Source organism: Momordica charantia (genome assembly GCF_013281855.1).
Source record: "Momordica charantia cultivar OHB3-1 chromosome 9 unlocalized genomic scaffold, Mcharantia_2.0 BLBB01000009.1, whole genome shotgun sequence".
Classification (NCBI taxonomy): Eukaryota; Viridiplantae; Streptophyta; class Magnoliopsida; order Cucurbitales; family Cucurbitaceae; genus Momordica; species Momordica charantia.
Window position 1 is genome coordinate 5,733,737 of NW_028275167.1, and position 17,645 is coordinate 5,751,381.

At 31.3% G+C, this 17,645-nt stretch overlaps 2 protein-coding genes and 2 non-coding genes across 4 annotated transcripts; 3 read left to right on the forward strand and 1 right to left on the reverse strand.

Moving 5' to 3' along the window:
- The first annotated feature begins 8,041 nt into the window (after positions 1-8,041).
- On the forward strand, positions 8,042-10,951 carry LOC111021044 (zinc finger protein GAI-ASSOCIATED FACTOR 1-like). Its single transcript, XM_022297884.1, has 4 exons — positions 8,042-8,282; positions 8,421-8,820; positions 9,717-10,092; positions 10,493-10,951. Exons 1-4 carry the CDS (start codon positions 8,042-8,044, stop codon positions 10,949-10,951), a joined length of 1,476 nt encoding a protein of 491 aa, XP_022153576.1.
- Positions 10,952-12,036: 1,085 nt separating this feature from the next.
- LOC148208872 (small nucleolar RNA R41) lies at positions 12,037-12,128 on the forward strand. Its single transcript, XR_015787497.1, has one exon. It is a non-coding gene; the product is annotated as a small nucleolar RNA R41 (small nucleolar RNA).
- A 78-nt stretch (positions 12,129-12,206) lies between these two features.
- Positions 12,207-12,282, forward strand: LOC148208873 (small nucleolar RNA Z155). Its single transcript, XR_015787500.1, has one exon. It is a non-coding gene; the product is annotated as a small nucleolar RNA Z155 (small nucleolar RNA).
- An 854-nt stretch (positions 12,283-13,136) lies between these two features.
- LOC111019455 (Cation efflux family protein) lies at positions 13,137-17,386 on the reverse strand. Its single transcript, XM_022295852.2, has 12 exons — positions 16,829-17,386; positions 16,520-16,589; positions 15,759-15,856; positions 15,379-15,533; positions 14,954-15,069; positions 14,758-14,854; positions 14,368-14,452; positions 14,107-14,169; positions 13,917-14,022; positions 13,660-13,805; positions 13,490-13,581; positions 13,137-13,393 (listed from the first exon to the last, which is right to left on the reverse strand). The coding sequence occupies exons 1-12, from the start codon at positions 17,180-17,182 to the stop codon at positions 13,264-13,266; spliced, it is 1,512 nt and encodes a 503-aa protein (XP_022151544.1). The 5' UTR covers positions 17,183-17,386; the 3' UTR covers positions 13,137-13,263.
- Between the last annotated feature and the right edge of the window lie 259 nt (positions 17,387-17,645).

The window sequence follows — 17,645 nt, forward strand, 5'->3', positions numbered from 1 at the left end:
TTTCACCTTCGAGTGTTGGTGCAGTGGCAAGAGGCTTAATTAAGATCTAGGTTCGAGTCTTCCTGTGTAAGTAAAAAAAAACAGAGTGGAATCTATTTATTTATGGTTACTAATGCAATAAAATTAGGAAACCAAACAGCCATTTTTCTAGTTTTTGTTATATTACATATTTCAAGATCCACGTTTCTATATTATCGCAAAAAAATCAACAAATTATAATTAGTGGACATAATATTCATATTAATAATTTTTAACTTTATTAAAAAATGAAAAGTTGCACCACTTTTTAAACCTATTAAACACAACATCTAAAATGAAAACATACGTTAGAAATTTTTTAAGTTTATAACCCTCACAATTCAAGCACAAAACTTTAAATTTAACCCCAAAAACAACAATATATAAGACATTAAGAACCAATTAAATTTGTCTTTTGGATAAAAAAACAAAAACAAAACTTATGTTTTCTTTTGGGAAAAAAAAAAAAGAAAAGAAATAAATAAAACCATGCGATTATCCACATGAAAATTTCATAAAACTTCGAGCCACACGTAAATACAAACATACAACTGTCAAGCGAGTATAACTCAGCGGTAATTGACATATATCTCCAACCATTAAATTGTGAGAGATCCGGTCTCTCACTAACTCGACCATCCCTTTATTTAAATATATATATATTAGGTAAAATACATGTAATTAAGAATCTCTCAAAAGGCAGAGAAAATTTAAAAAAATCTTTTAAAGGGAGGCCCCCACTTTTAGTAATTGTATTTATGTTTGCTGTCATGAATTATTTTATTAATAACGACAGACAGTGTCGGCTGAAATGACATTTAACTACAACAGCAACATAAGATTCTGAAACATTTTTTAATTAAACCACATAATAATTAAATATCCTTTTATCTTTTATCTTTAATTATGTAACAAAGGGACAATAAAATTGCTATATTGGGCAGTTGAACTGAAACTGAAACTGAAACATTCTTCTGTCCGTACACATGATTTTAATCAACAGCAAAAAAATAGTAATAATATAAATAGCCAATCCCAACTTCAAATGAATAAGAAATTTATTACCATTTAAAAAAAATTGATGGTTCGATCTCTTATGGTCCCGTCTCACAATTATTGAATTAAAAAAAATCAACGAAAAGGAAAAAAATATATATTGGACATATATATAACATATTATGTTAATTTATAAATTCAATTCTTGAATTTTAATGATGTTGCGTATTTAGTTTAAGTTGAATGAAATGAGGTATTGTAATATTATTAACTAAATAATAATGTCATATATATCTATGAAAAAAAAAGGTTGGTTGCTTTGAATTTGATATAATAGATAGATTAATTAAGTATACGTTTTAGTTCATAATACTTGAGTATTAGTTTAATTTGGTCCCTATTATTTAAAAAGTTCCAATTTAGATAGTGATATTTTACCATTCTGCAAAAATCTGAGAAGTCATCCAAATATAAATGAACAAATCCATTGAATAATAAAAATTTTGAAGTTCAATAAGATCAATTCAAACATTAATTTCATCATGAATTTTTTTTTTATGACTTTGTATTTTGAAAGAACAAAAGAAAAAAAGAAAAAAAAATCAATTGTGAAATTAGATGTGGCATTTCAATTGCTAAATAAAAACTTCTTAATTAAGAGATTCTTATTAGGTCTCAACTTGATTTTTTGTGGATCAAGGTTTGACTTGCATCCAAAAGTCTTTTTTTTTTTTTTGGCAAAAGGAAAGCACAATTAATTAGAAATATAAAATTAAGTTGGTGGGGAGCATACTTTTAGACATCACTACACTCAAAGTTGGGATAAAGTTAATCTCTTTTTCCTTTTCCTTCTTCTTTTTCTCTTTTACACAAAACCCTTTCCATTTTTAATTCAATGGAATGAATTGAATTGCTTTTTTTTCCCACTTTAACAATTATTTTTTTTTATAATTAATTTCATCTCTTCCCTCTGTTGTGCCAATCTTTTTCTTTGATATAAAGGGCAAAGATACATTTTAAAAGTTGAAAAAAAAAATAGTAGTTTAAAAAACTATGTTTTTCTCGAAAATTTGATTAAGATTTCAATAAATATTTTCGAAAAGTAGAAAACCAAAAATATTGATAATAATTTATTAGTCTAATATTTGTATAATTTAAAATGTCCAACAAAAACTAAAACTAAAATTGTTATCGAATACTGTACTATTCAAAATCTATAATATAATTATTGATCGAACCTATAAATAACAAAGGCTCCAACTTTAACCTAGTACAACTAGTTAAGTTGTAAAATATATATCTCGATCAAAGAAATTTTCGAATCTCAACTCTACGTGTTGTTGAATTAGAAAAAAATACTTGAAAAGTAAACCTATAGGTAAAATGCATTATGTAAATGTTTTAACTACTAATATTTATTTCTTTCAAAGAATTTGTAATGGATTGCCGTAATATAAATTTAAAGAATTCGTTTTTAAATATTTACGAGAATAACATATTTTGAATTTTTATAATGTTAATATTTATTGTTTTTTAGTTGCTTAGTTATATGTTATTTTTGCAATACAATATGGTGTGAAGGTGGAGATTCGAGCTGACGAATTGTGTTGAGCTTCATATTACTGATTAATTAAATTTAAATATCATTGAGATTTTCATGATTGTTTTATTTTTTTAATCATTTTTATTATTTCTTGAAATGCAACCTCTATTCTCAATTGAAAATGAGAAACTCCCAAAATATGGACCAAGACTTCTAGGGCCCAACTTTTCTGCTGATTTGGAGCTAAAGCCTACTAAGATTTGAGGTGAGCCCACTCATTATCATTATCGGATGTTATCAAAGTAAATTTATTATTTTTGAGCAATTTTTAAAGAGATAATGTATTGGATAAGCTATTTTGCAAACTTATTTTCACAAATGTTCCCATGTTTACAAATTTTACAGTCTTAGGTTTTTGGATTTAAAAATTTTTTCAAATGCCAAATTTGACCTTATTTATGACATTTATATTTATTATAATTTGTCTTTTATTTAAATGCAAAAGATTAATATTCCAAATTTAATTTTGTAAACATTGTGGGACTTAAATCAATTATTCTCATAATTCCCTAATTTACTCAATATATTCTACTAAAGAATGAAATTTATTACATAGAAATAATTTATTAAATTATTTATTTGCACTTATATAGAAATATATATATATATAAACTATATCTGACTACCTTTTCGGCTATATGTAAATATAAACTATATCCGACTACATTTTCAGTTATATGTAAATATAAACTATATCCGGCTATAAACTTAAGCAACATACACTTAACAATGGTGATATAAACTATAATCATTATAACATACACTTATATAAAGATATAACCTATAAAGTATATACGACTATATCCATCTACAATTAACAAAGAAAGCAAATAACCTACAAACCTTCCGGTCGGCGACTAGACAATGGTCGGGATAAACGGAGGGCTGGAATGATCGATGGGCGGCCGGCGACAAAAAAGAAACCTCAGGATAAACAGACGGAAACAATGGACGAGCGGCTGGAGACGAAGGAGAACCTAGACGGAGTTTCGACGACGAAGAAGAACGGAGACAGCAGCCGGTGACGAAGGAACGCAGACGACAACCATAGACGAATGAATGGACGGAAGCAGAACGATAGAAGAAGAAGAAAAGTCGGAGGAATGAGGTTTTCGAATTTTTTCAATAATGGAGGATTTTGAGGATTTGATATTTTTCACTTTTGGAAGGTCAAATTAGGCAAAATTTAAGGGATTTAAAATGTAACCTCCCAAGTAGCCAATTTTGTATTTTTAAAATTAATTAATATTGAGGTGAGATACAAAAAGATATATTAGTAAATTGGGTGATGTGTACCATCCTAAATGAGGTTGTTTCATGACAAAAGTGTAAATTTTATACCATTCAATCTTTTCATGTAATTATAGTTTCTAAATAAACTATCAATATACTGATCCCATTTTTAAATGTTGACGTTGATGTTGATAAAAATGTTGACATCTCAATTTTAGAGAAATGTTGATGGAAATATTGATGTCCATATATTTATGAATAAAAAAATTCATAACAAATAAATAATTGATTATGTATATATTAGTAATATTTTGTTGATTCGATACGAAATGTCGATTCACCTCTCATATCAATGTCGAACCTATTGGCATGTAAATTTGTCGCTGAAAATATCGATATGTCGATAGAAATTTAATACCCCGCATATTTGAATACTCACTTTCTCCCTCTTTAGGAATATATTTAGTAAACTAATAGTGGTTGGCAACTAAATATTTAGTATAATCTAAAATAATATTAATTAATTTATTAATTTTTGTTATAAATTTTGTATAATTATTATTTTACAATATTATATCTTTTATAATTATATTATATTTTAAATATTTAAATTTTAACAAAAATAAAATAGGTTTATAACATGAAATATTATATTTATCAAAGTTTTTATCTTTTTTTTTTTAATAATTTTGCATTTAAACTTTCAAGTTAAATATCTGAAAACACTAAAAAAATATAAACGTTGTTTCAAGAGTTTCTCTTCCTCTTTTATTTACTTGTGCTTAATGTTTTTTGATTATACTATAGATGTAATGCATGAAATAAATATATGAACGTAAGAATAAAGAGACTTTGATACTCAAATTTGAATTTGCAACAACTACAAATGAAATACAAAGCAATAGGAAAATTCTATTTAGACTGATGGAGTTTTGTAGAGAATAGCTCTATCAAAACAAAAGTTAGTAAATTTCTACCATTATTATGATATTCCAATCTGATTGGGTACTATAAATAGAGCGGGGATTTGATCCGCAGAAGCAATATAGAATTTATTTGTATTTTTTTAACGACATGGAACTTTTTCGTGGATTCTACGGTTCAAAAATAAAATTACAAAAATTTCCTATAGACACATCTTATAGAGATAAGATACCCTATTTAGATAATAGTAATCATTTATGTTCTCGGATTTCACAATTTCTACTATTTAGATCACAGAATCGAAAGAAATTTTAAAAAATAAATCTACCAAACGTGGCTATATGTAGGTATCTATCTATCTATATATATATATATATATATATATATATTATTTATTTTCTTTTTACTCCAAAGACATATTTACTTAATCTATTTGAAAATAATAAAACAAAATTCGAAGAGCCAATCAAACATGCCCTAAATTTCTTCACTCATTAAATTGGTATCCACGTGATCACCACTAGGGATGTCCAGAAACGAAGGAACCAAATGGAATCGAGCCAAACGGGCTAGTTCGGTCTTTCTTCAAAAAAAAAAAAAAAAGAAAAAGAAAGAAAATTTACAATTCTGATCTAGATTGATCTTTGGTTCAGATAAAAATAAAATGTCGAATTCATGAACATATAAAAATATCGATGAAACTATTGACATGTTGATCGAAATTTAATATCCCTGCACACGCGTATATATGATAACTTCAAAATAATTGTAGCATAATTCTCAGGAGAGACCACCAATTCTTTTATGTATATTAAGATTAATAAAATATATAAAAATTGGCCAAAGGAACACCTTTATTTGTCTTTTATATTGATTTCATCTAAGATATTCCTTAGCTTATGTCGATTAGCAAGTGGGAAATTTATTAGAGAATTAATTAAGAGTACACTAATACCAATTAATTAATACAATTATTTTTCTCTCTCTATGATAAAGAAATTTGTTGGACAATTGTGTTTGTCATCATCAAATATATCGAAAATTGCCGTTTATTACTAAGCTTTATATCTATGACTAATTCCATAATGTTCTTTATGTTCTAATTCTTGTCTCATTTGCTGTTTTTTAATTTCTAATACCTTTGCTGATTGTTGCTCCCCTTTTAGCTAGTGGCAACTAATACAGTGTGTAAGAAAAATTTATATAAAAAAAAAAAACTCGATAATCCAAAAATTCGACCGACGTTTGAGATTTTGATAATGTGAAGACGATAAAAATGATTATGGAAAAATTTTATCTATTTTAATGAGGTCTGTTCGTAGAATCCGGTTAACGAAAGACTTTTGAGATTGAGTTTTTTAAGAAGTAAATTTAAATTTCACCATCCTTTTTCGTGTTTATACAATTGAAATATATCGAACACTAATTTACTTCGGATCGTAGGTGACAGAATTATTATTTTAATAGTCACGGCCAACCTCAAAGTAACCCTAGATTAGAATAAGTTTAATTAAATTCAGATGAATTTAAATAAATTGAATCGTTATGAATGGTCTATCAATTCATAGATTTGTTTAATTAAAATTAATTTGAGTTCACCCGAATCAATCTAAATTTTATTATTAATTAAAAAGTATCCATTTTATTTAGGATGAAATTACAGATGCATAATGCATGTATATATTTTAATTTTATTGCATTCAATTATTTTAAAAGATTATTTTACTTTCCAATCGTAATTTCTTAAAACTATTTCTCTCTCTCTCTCTTTTTGGAAAGGATAATTTCTTTAAACTATTTCGAATATGATTTTAAGTAAAAATAAACTTTGACATTCCACAACTTTTTTTTTTTTTTTGTGAAAATAAGTAAATAGAAACTTCTATTTTAATTTTTTAAATGAAAATTTGAATGACACATCAACCATGTGCCGTAATGAAACCAATCCAAATATTTCTCAATTAAGTTGGATTGGGACTAATTTATAAACCTACTAAATTTAGTTAATCATCAAAATGTCTATTAATAGCCATCTAAAAATTTTCAAATTATTTTTTATTAAGTTAAATGGAATACAAAATCTAGTATATCAAATAGCAATATACGAAATAGGTTTTTTGAGATACTAAATACATCGTAGAATATAAAATTCTAGAAATCAAATTTAGAAAATTGAACATCTTTTTAGTTGTAAATGCATATTGACATATTTTTGGGAAGGTCCACTCTCAAAATTCATAATAACAAAAATATAAAATACCTTGAATAATACCATAAAAATTAAAAATACAAGAGGATATATAAATTCTTGAATTGCTCGGTAATTACCTTTCTTGAAATTGAAATTTTTATTCCACACCTTATATTTATTGAACTTAAAAAAAATTTAGGTACATGATTTCATTTGTACCGCATCATTATTATTAAAATTGTTATACTTATAGGCAAAAAATCTCAAATGTTTTTCTGCAACCACATGGATAATTAGTTCAAAGAAAAAGTAATCCAAATGTAATAATATATGAATCTATATATATATATATATGTGATTAAAAAAAAGGAGTAGCTACACAATAGACATTGGTGTATTTCTAATATCCAATAAAACACTAGTTTGGTGAATGCTTTTAAAATATGAAAAATTCACCTTTTTTTCAAATTTAGCCATAAATTTAAATAAGTGATAAAAAAAATCAATACCCTTAATTAATAGATTAATCTCAAAAAAAAAAAAAAAATTGAGTTCATCGAGTGGACAATCGAACCAATCTTTGAGATGGTATTTAGTGCCGTATCAATTTTCCTTGAAGATGATTTATTGATTTGGTTTACAAATTATTTGATATTTAGTTTTGAGAAGGGTATTAAATATTTCACATTATTATTACCTCATTCAAATTTAAAGTTGAATAGAATAGAATGAAATTAAAAGTTCAAAATTAATATTGACTCGCTCAAAATTTTTGCCTAATAAATAAGGCCAAAGCAAACACCAACAACAGCATCCAACGTTTGACAAGTTTTATTTACATCTTCCCTTTGTTTCATGGGATCAGAAATGAAGGAGAAATTCTCTCCTTTTTGTCTTCCTCTTACCAAAACACATCCCTTGTTTTGTGTTTTGAGCTGAAAAAAAAACCAAGTTCCTTAAATTTAGTGTGTGGGGAACACCAAAAACAAAGAAATTAAGAAAAAAAGAGAGAAATAAATCAGACAAAACATAATTATTCTTGATCTCTCTTTTGTTTGTTTGTTTTGTTTTTATTTATGGGAATCTCAAACATTACAGGTGAAAAAGAAGAACATCATGGGAACTTGTCTTCCGGAAACAGTGTGGAAGGAGAAGAACAAGAAGTTGAGCAAAACAAACACCATGATCAGCTCCTCAATCACTTCCTCTATGGCTCTCCCAATGGAGATGATGATCAAACCAACAGCCATATTGGCTCAACTTCTTCACTTCAACAACAAAGAGTTAAGAAGAAGCGGAATCTCCCCGGCACTCCAGGCAAATTCCGCTCACCCGCCCTTCTTCTTTGTCGTTGAGAGTAGTAGTATATGTCAAAACGATTAAGGTTTAATTAAGTTTATGTAGGAGGTTCGTTTGGTAACATTATTGTTTCTTGTTTTAATGACCCCATTGTAGATCCAAATGCTGAAGTGATTGCTTTATCACCCACAACCCTAATGGCGACAAATAGGTTTGTGTGTGAGATATGCAACAAGGGGTTTCAGAGGGATCAAAACCTTCAATTGCACAGGAGAGGGCACAACCTGCCGTGGAAACTCCGGCAAAGAACCAACGACGGGGAAGTGAAGAAACGGGTGTACGTGTGCCCCGAACCGACGTGTGTTCATCACAACCCGGCTCGAGCGCTCGGGGATCTTACGGGGATTAAGAAGCATTTTAGCAGAAAACATGGGGAGAAGAAATGGAAGTGTGAGAAATGCTCCAAGAAGTATGCAGTTCAGTCTGATTGGAAGGCTCATCAAAAGACTTGTGGCACTAGAGAGTACAAATGTGACTGTGGAACTCTCTTTTCCAGGTTAATTTTAAAACTCTCCCATGCATCTTATGCAAATTGAAAACATACCAGCATATTCTCGTAACGATTTTGTTTTTAGTTTTCTGTTTTAAAATTTTAGCTTAGATTTTGGGAATGATTTTCAAAAGTTAATAACGAGACAACTGAACAATACGTATGGATGAATATGCGGTTGTAAGCTTAATTTCAAAAATAAAATATATTATCAAATGGAATCTGAATTTTCTAGGTTAAACTTTCCTTTTTCTTTTACCTCTTTGAACTTATACCAATTGAATTTTAATCACTAGCTCTCTCACTTAATGCTAATTTTGTTAAAATGGTAGTGAAATTTTAGTTCAATAATTTTTACATTTATGTGTTTTATGCTCTCTGTGGTGACAAAAAGTCAAAATTATTTCAATACTTGAGATGTAAGAGCTATTTTAAAGACACTAAAGGTTGAAATTCTCCCACCTCTATCTTCTTGTCAAAAAAAGTATAGGACTGAATAATAGTAATTTCAATATATGATGGTCAATTTAAACGTGGTTTAACTGAGTTAAGGTATATATATATCCTCAATGAAAAGGTAAAAAGTTTGAATTCTCACCTTCACAAGTTCTTGAACTAAAAATAAATAAATTACTATCCACGACTTGCGATTTAAAAATTTTTTTTACTATCCACGATACCAAAAATTTTCAAAAGGTAGATTATAAAACAAGTAATAACCTAACAAACTCACTTTTTTTTTTTTTTACACCACAAACTCACTTCCTAGCAACCAAAACAACAAAAGCAAGAAAATAAATTAAATACGTATTTTCAAATATAGAAAAAAGTGGGTCGAGAAAAATAAATATATAAATACCTCATATATTTTCCTCATGTCATTTATTTATTTATTTTTACAGAAGGGACAGCTTCATCACACACAGGGCTTTCTGTGATGCATTAACAGAAGAAAACAACAAACTAAAACAAGGAGTAGTTGTCAACAGTACTATAGAACCAATCTCAGTCTCCATTCCTCCAAAACTCTCTCAATTTGGCAAATCAATGATGCCTGAATTCAACCTCTACGACCACAAAAATCCTCTCAAATCCCTCCCTTGGCAACTCGACAACTCAAACCCGTTCCCCGCCCCGGTCGCCGCTACTGCCTCGGGAGGCTTGTTCATGGCTGGACCCGGAAGCAGCAACTCCTCCTCTTTCTCAAGCCTTCAGCTCAGTTCCGCTGCCGCTTCTCGTTTCAGCTACCTTCATGACAGCAAAAATAGCTGCTTTCAGGTAAGCCGAAGCAAAGTGGAAGGAAGGAGAGGAAGAGAATTGCACCCTTAGTTTGTTTTTAGATTAGAAAAAGTTATGAGTTTTGATCTTTAGGATTTTATCTATTTAGTTTTTAAGCTTTAAAAAGTTTTTAATAAGTCTAATTAACTTTCGAGGTTGTATATGTTAATTTGATGGTATCTTAAAAAGTTTTTAAGAGGTCCCCTGACAACTCTACTTGATTTTTTAACTTATTAGTCGAGTTGAGGGGTATACTTAAAACCTTTTAAGATATAAAAATTAAATAAGTAAAATCCTAAAAGTTCAAGCGAACCATACTTAATACTTTCATAGGTATAAAGTTGGAATATAAGAGTTTGATCTTCATTATCAAAGTTTCTAGATTTGCTCTTTCCTTCAGGTTTCTGGGTCGGGCACGGCAGCGCTTGTAACATCAGCCACCGCCTTGTTGCAGAAAGCTGCACAGATCGGTGCCACTGCAAGCTCCATAGGTGGTTTGAACTCACCATTGGAAGTGCAACATTCTGATCAACAAGACATGGTAGGGATCGATATGGGAATGTATGGACATATGATGACGACGAAAGAACAAGATAATTGTAGTAGTAGCAACTCGAGCTTTCTCGTCCATGAAAAGGGTCAGTGGTCGGTATCGAGGTTCTCCGATGGTGACGTCAGTGGCGAGAGTCCCATGATGACTCTGGATTTGTTGGGAGAAGGAGGGTGGAGGTTGAGACAGTTGCAGGAAGATCAAAATCGCCACCACCACCGTCAGACCATGCCGATTATGAAGCATTTTGAGCTACAAAACTTTGATCATGGAGATCCAAATGTTGACAAATCCATATTTGAGTTCTAAGTGAGAGTATTTCAGGTATATGAAGAGCTAAGTTTGGATACAAAGAAAGCTTAGATTTTGTTCTTGAGTTCCACCTTTTTAGTTTCCTATGTTAGTTTTTAGGTTTTGGTAGGTGAACTCGTTTTAGTTTTGTTTTAGATAAGAGACACATGTGTACTTAATTTATCTATCTACCTTCTCTTTGCTTCAATAATTACGAGATAGGGTTAAACCCGTCAACCTTTGAGAAAATAATAGATTTTAGATTGGCACTCATCTACATACTTAATACCACATTTTTGCACATGATTGAAACTCAAATTTTCAACTTATTCTCGAATGGGTGGAGTTTTTATATGTCTTAGCAAAACTATTGCTTTGCAATTATTAGAAGATAGACGATTGTTTGGCTATCTAACTAGGCTGTTTTATCTAGAGCCAAAGTCATATATGAAAACATCTAACGTTGATATTTCAGATTTCCTTTTTATTAAACATTTAATAGTTATGAGAGAAAGAACCACAATGTAAATTGAATAAGTTTTCAATCGAGAGAAATGGAGTGTGATACTTGAAGGATGGCGGAAGGTTTTGGAGCAGCTGGGAGGAAGATTTAAAAATTCTCAAATACTAATGAGTATCTATTCCTACCTTATATATTTTTTTGAATAGAGAAAGAAAAGAGAATATATTTTTTTTCTTTTTTTAATAGAAAATAAATACTCGTAAGCTTTTTAGTCCAATATATACCTATGTATTATTCAAAATTAAAAAGGACAATAATTGATGGAGGGAAGGAAGTAACTTTTGGAGGGAAATTATCTAGAGAGAGTCTTCTTATTAAAAATAAAATAAAATAAAAATATATAGAGAGAGAGAGATTGGGCCTTGTAAAAGTTAGGTTGAGGCCCAAACATCCAAAACGCACCGTTTCGAATCCGACTCGAAAACCCTAACCCTAAACCTTCACTATAAATACACCTTAATACCTCATATTATATCGTCAGCACGAGGTCTCTCTTCTTCTTCTTCTTCTCCTCTTTCTCTCTGAATTATAGCATTTTTTTTCGCAGTTAGGGTTTTTTGAGTTTTCGAGTTTTTGAGATTTGGAGGCAATGATGTCGAAATCTACCTATTTTCTGAAGGAAGTTCATCTTTCCGTGATTATGAAATCACCAATTGATCCTTCTGAGCCCTAAACTCTCTTTAACTTTTTTTCAGAAATTTATGAATGCTCATAGTTAACCATTTTCGTCGTGCGTTTAGCCAAAGGAGTTATTGAGGTGATGATCCTCTTTTCTGAATCTATGCTTGTTGACTTCAAAATTCAGACTACAATTATCTGATCAATGGCTCCATAAATATCCGTTATCCTTTTTCTCATCTGAAAGTTCCGTGGAATTTCTTGTTTGCCACATGTTCTTGAAAAGAGTGGAATCTGATTTCTGGTTTAATTGTTTTTTTTCAGAATTTCCTAAACTCTGTATTTATCTGTCATTGTTTCCGAATTTCTGATTATCAGAAAGAGTTTCAATTTGTTAAATCTGATTTCCTGTGAAATTAACTTCTTCACGTTTTAATATTGTCAAATGATTTCTTCAAAGATCTTCTCGTTCTTATTTTATTAACACTAATTAATTTAAATTATTCAAAATATTTAAATAAAATTTACAATTAATAAAACAATACTAAAATTTTACCTAAATTATAATAAATATGTATGTATTAAATTTTTATAGTAATAAATTAATAGGTTGAAAATGATTAATTTTTTTAAATACATTTCTTTTAAAAAATATTAAGATGTATGGTTTAATAAAATCAACTATTTGGATCCATTATTTATAACATATTTACTATTAAAACATAATTACTTAATGATTTTAATATTTTAACTTTATACATGTAAATTAATGAATTATTGAAAGTTAATTTTGATTAATTTTAAAATTTTATACGCAGATATAACATCATCTAAAAGTGAATTTTAAAAACCTGCGTTAGTGACAAATGTTGGTAGTCTTTGAGAATCTTTTAAAACTATTTTCTAAAAGATAATTATCAAAATTGAGAATTTTTGAAATTCTGTAATCAAATAGAAACTTATTGAATTTACCAAATATTTTCTTTACATTTTTATTAAATTTGATTAGTTGTTAATCAAATATTTACCATAACATAAAATTTTGAGCTACTTTTTGAGACCTTCAACCAAACTCTCTTTCTCATAGGAGAGATTCCAAGAAAAAATCTATAGGTAATGGGGTCAAATGATGTCACCCCCAATAAAAATTTAGCTATGAAACATGAGAAGTCTAATAAAAAGTCGCATTTTAAAATTTTGCCTGGTGGCTTAGCTGTGGAATTCTATGCCCCAAACGCAGCTGAATGCTAACATGAACTATGTTTGAGGCTGCCTTCAGGATCTGCATCTCTGCTACTCTTGCTACTTCCATTGCATTTCTGAGGACACAACACAACACAACACGTTTGCTTGGAGAATCAACAACGACAGACCAAACTAAGCAGTTTAAGGTTTGTCGGGTTTGAGAGTTTTACCGAACTAGCAAGTCGGGAGGCATGGAGACCTCGATTTCTAGCAGAATCTTGCCTTGCAACAAGTGGGGTGTAATGCGTTCAACAACCATTTTCTGAAACACGTTCAAAGAGAAATATGCTAATCAGTCAAATGAACAAAAGTTTCAGCTCAGAACGTTTACGGAATTCACCTCAGGAAATTGTGACTGGATGATTCTGGAAATCATGGATTCAATTTTCTTCTCGTTCAGCAGGGTATCTGTACTCTGATTTAAAGTTCCGATCGAGCCTTCTTGCCAGTCCGATAAACTGTGTTGGAAATGTGAAATTGAGGGATCTACAGGTGATCATTATTAGTGATGAGGAAAAAGGAAACGTTCCGATTCTGGAAATCGTTCAACTAGAACATGTGTGATGATCTGCAAGGAAAATGAACTGAGCAATGTACCTATATGTATAAAAACTTCAGATACTTCAGGATGTGATGTGTGAATCTTTCGACGAGCATTTTCACCTATACAATGAGCAGCACTGACACTCAGAAAAGGATCAACCTGCAAGCAAAAGCAAAGTATAAAACCGATGTCCATCAACCACATTTAGTAGTGAAATACTTGTAATTCAATCAGAGGTCGAACCTCAATATGCACATCGAGATACAAAGAAGAACCAGCTCTCCTTCCTCTAAGGCGATGGCAGCCCTAAAGATGGTTTTTCGACATCAGCAGGATCACAGAGACTTGTTTTCATAATGAACAAGACAGGAAAGCATGGAAATGGAGGCCAACACCATAAACTTTCAACTCCCCTCTCCCAATAACCAGACACCCAGAAGTCAAAATTCTATTTTACACATCATCTTTAAAGTTAACAGATAACACAAAACTTATAATAATTACCATGACACCCTCAACTTGCAGTATTGTTCGTCTGACAGGCTCTATCTGATCTGCTGGAATTGCAGCATCCACTAATTCCAAGATGCTAAAATTTATTACGAAGAACATTAGAAATATAGAAACCAAGAAAACGATTATGCATAAATTCTCTTCAACTAGTAACTGAAACAGTGGATTGAAGTTTATGGACAATAATAAATTCTGGAAACAAATTCATTATCCCACTGCAGTTTTACTTGGAACTATTCAATGTTTTGTTACAGTCATATTATTAGACATCACATTAGCAATTCCTAAAAAAAATAATCAATGTGATGCAGATCTGAAATAAAAATGAAAATTGAGTATTGTTTTCGTGACCCGTGTTTCTGACTAAAATGTATTACACACCTTTGGTGTCCACTTCCAAGTCCAGCCTTCAGAATCATGCCCGAGACAACGAGTCCAGCTAAGGGATCTAGAAACTTCACCCCGAGAATAGAACCTCCTGAAATAAAAATCATTGATCCCTGCCAGAGGAGCTGGAAGTATGCAGACTAGACTACTAGATAGCTTAATGCTGACTACAAGGACCAGAGTTCCTCACCAACGCCAATGAGCGCAACTACTGATGATATAGCATCAGCCCGATGATGCCATGCATTTGCTTTCATGAGTCCGCTACCTTGTTTTTCCCCAGCTCGCTTTGTTATCCAATAAAGCCTATCAGGGGTCAAGACGAGAACCAATTATCATAGTGTGGCAGCAAACTGCCAAAATAATGACCATTCTATTGTCTAGTTAAGGATGCAAGACATTAGCATATTTTCAAAGTTCGGCTGAATGGGAAGCATTATGACTATCAAAAGTACAAGATTGGATACAGCACTCATCTAAGATGCTTACTAATTAACTTGAGGTTTTCTAAACTATAAACTAATAAGGTAGCATAACAGGGAAACATGGTCAATGAACGAGCATTTCAAAGTGCTCCAGTTCTTAACAGAGTGAAACACGGGCAAGTACCCTTACCCTTCTTTGATAGATATTGATACAAGAGTCATATTCAAGGCTAGAATAGGATGGTCCATGTCGATCCCGTGATGATGTCCACCATGGCTATGGTTATGCAAATCATCATGTCCCAACGGCTGATTAACTATTTCAGGAGCAGCTGACAGCAAGCCCTGCTTACAAGGAAAAAAAGGAGGCTTAGTTGGCTACGACACGAAATTCGGATCCAAAACTTTTACCATGTAAACAAAATTTCCACAAGTTACAATGTGAAATTCCTCAAATCCTAATAACACCAGGATTATGTGAAAATGGAAGAGGGATTAGATTCTGAAGATTCAGATAACATCTGTATTACTCTGAGTTCAATTAGGAGCAAAATGGATAATCAAGCATACCAGTAAAAGTTCTGAAGCATGCCAAGCAATGCCACCAGCAGTTGCTAAAAGCATGCAAGAGATTCCAAGGGCTCCCAGAGTCTCAAATTTACCATGTCCTGAGAATATATGGCAGAGAAGGAGTTGTAAAATAATAGTATTTCAAAGCGAGAGAAAGCACGACATTAGCATCTCAGACAAACAATATCATTTTGACAATGTTATTTTTAACTGGAAATGCAGAGTAGGAGTAAAACCATCCTGAACACCTAGCTTTTTAGGTATACCAAGTATATACTAGATGGTAAGGAAATTCCCTGTATTAACTATTAACAACTAAATCTGTTTAAAATATGAGTTCGATCAGGATTGAACACAATACGAATCATTAAAAAGTCCACTCTCATGATTCATATGTTTTATAAACCCAAGAATCAGAAATATTTCAATATGAAGATAGTAGTAAACACACGCAAATGATTTTCTAAATGTCATATAAAAGCGCATCATTCTCCTTGGTTCAAATTTAAAGTGCTGAGCCTCATAAGTCTTACAATTGAAATGAACATAAACCCAAAGGATAGTTTAAAGAGATAGTTTAACATTTGTTGTCAATGGTCATATTTTTCTCACGGATTTGTAAACTAGATGTATAATCAACATGAGTTGATAACTTAAAGAAAAAAAAATGTTTTTCTACATGATACAAAACCATTAAGCTGAGAATTCATAATATAGGGAGAGAAAAATGGAGTAGCATGTAGGTACAAATCAAGAGTGACCATATGGGTGCTCCTTGTCTTTAGGAGCTTTTGCAGCTTTAAACGACCATAAAGCGATGCCACTAAGAACCTGTAGCGTACAAGAATAAGGCAAGTAATTGTCAAATATCGTTGGATTCAAGAAAAAATTAGGAAACCAAACACAATAAGTAGAAAAACAAAAGGCACAATCTATTCAATTCATCTTTAGAATGAGCAGAATTTCAAATGTTGTTAAAAGCTGAACTCGATTGAGGGATCAGGGCAGCAGCTTCAAGAACTCAACCAAGAAGACAACTTAAGAAATCAAAAGTTTCAGATAAAAATTACCACATCAGACACTGAATGAGCCGCATCGGCGATGATGGCTGTGCTTCCTGACAAATAACCCGTCACAGCCTTCCCCGCAGCCAAGGCAATGTCAGCGCCGAGACCCAGCTTGAATATACTCTCGCCCTCTTCGCCGAATCGATGGTGGTCGTCGTGGCGGTGGGCGTGGCCCAAATGCCACCGTCTGGAGATTCTGTTCTTCGGATCGTCGTAGATTCCCAATAGTGAGTTCTGGGGTTGAAGATTGAGGGATTGGATTGGCGGAATTGAATGAAATTCCTGGTGGGTTGCGGAGGAAAGCCTGGTGTAGAAGGATTGAAGTATTGGGTTGAGACGGTAGAATCTGTACCTCATTTTAATGGAGTTTGATGGGGAAGTGGTGGATTTTTTGATTAACAGAAACTAAGAGATTTATGAAGTTTGGTGTTTGATTTCTGAATCGCGAGAGTTGAAGGTGAAGAGAGAACAAACACTGCGTAGAACGGCAATGAAGCACCGATTCTGTACAAAATTAAAGATTCCCCAGTTGAGATTTGAGAACCTTCTCCCTGCACCGATCATGCAGTTTTTTTTTCTTTTTTTTTTTAATTTGGAAAAAGATGTTTTTAACCTTAATTCAGGTGTATTAATTTTAATAATACTCAGTTTTCACTCCATTAAATATTAGAAAATGTTTACCCAATCAAGTATATCTCAATGATGATTGACATGTATCTTCAACCAAAAGTTCGTAAATTCGATCTCCATTACATGTTATACTCAAATATATATTAGAACATGTGGTAATTACCGCTAAGCTAAACTCATGAATTTCAAC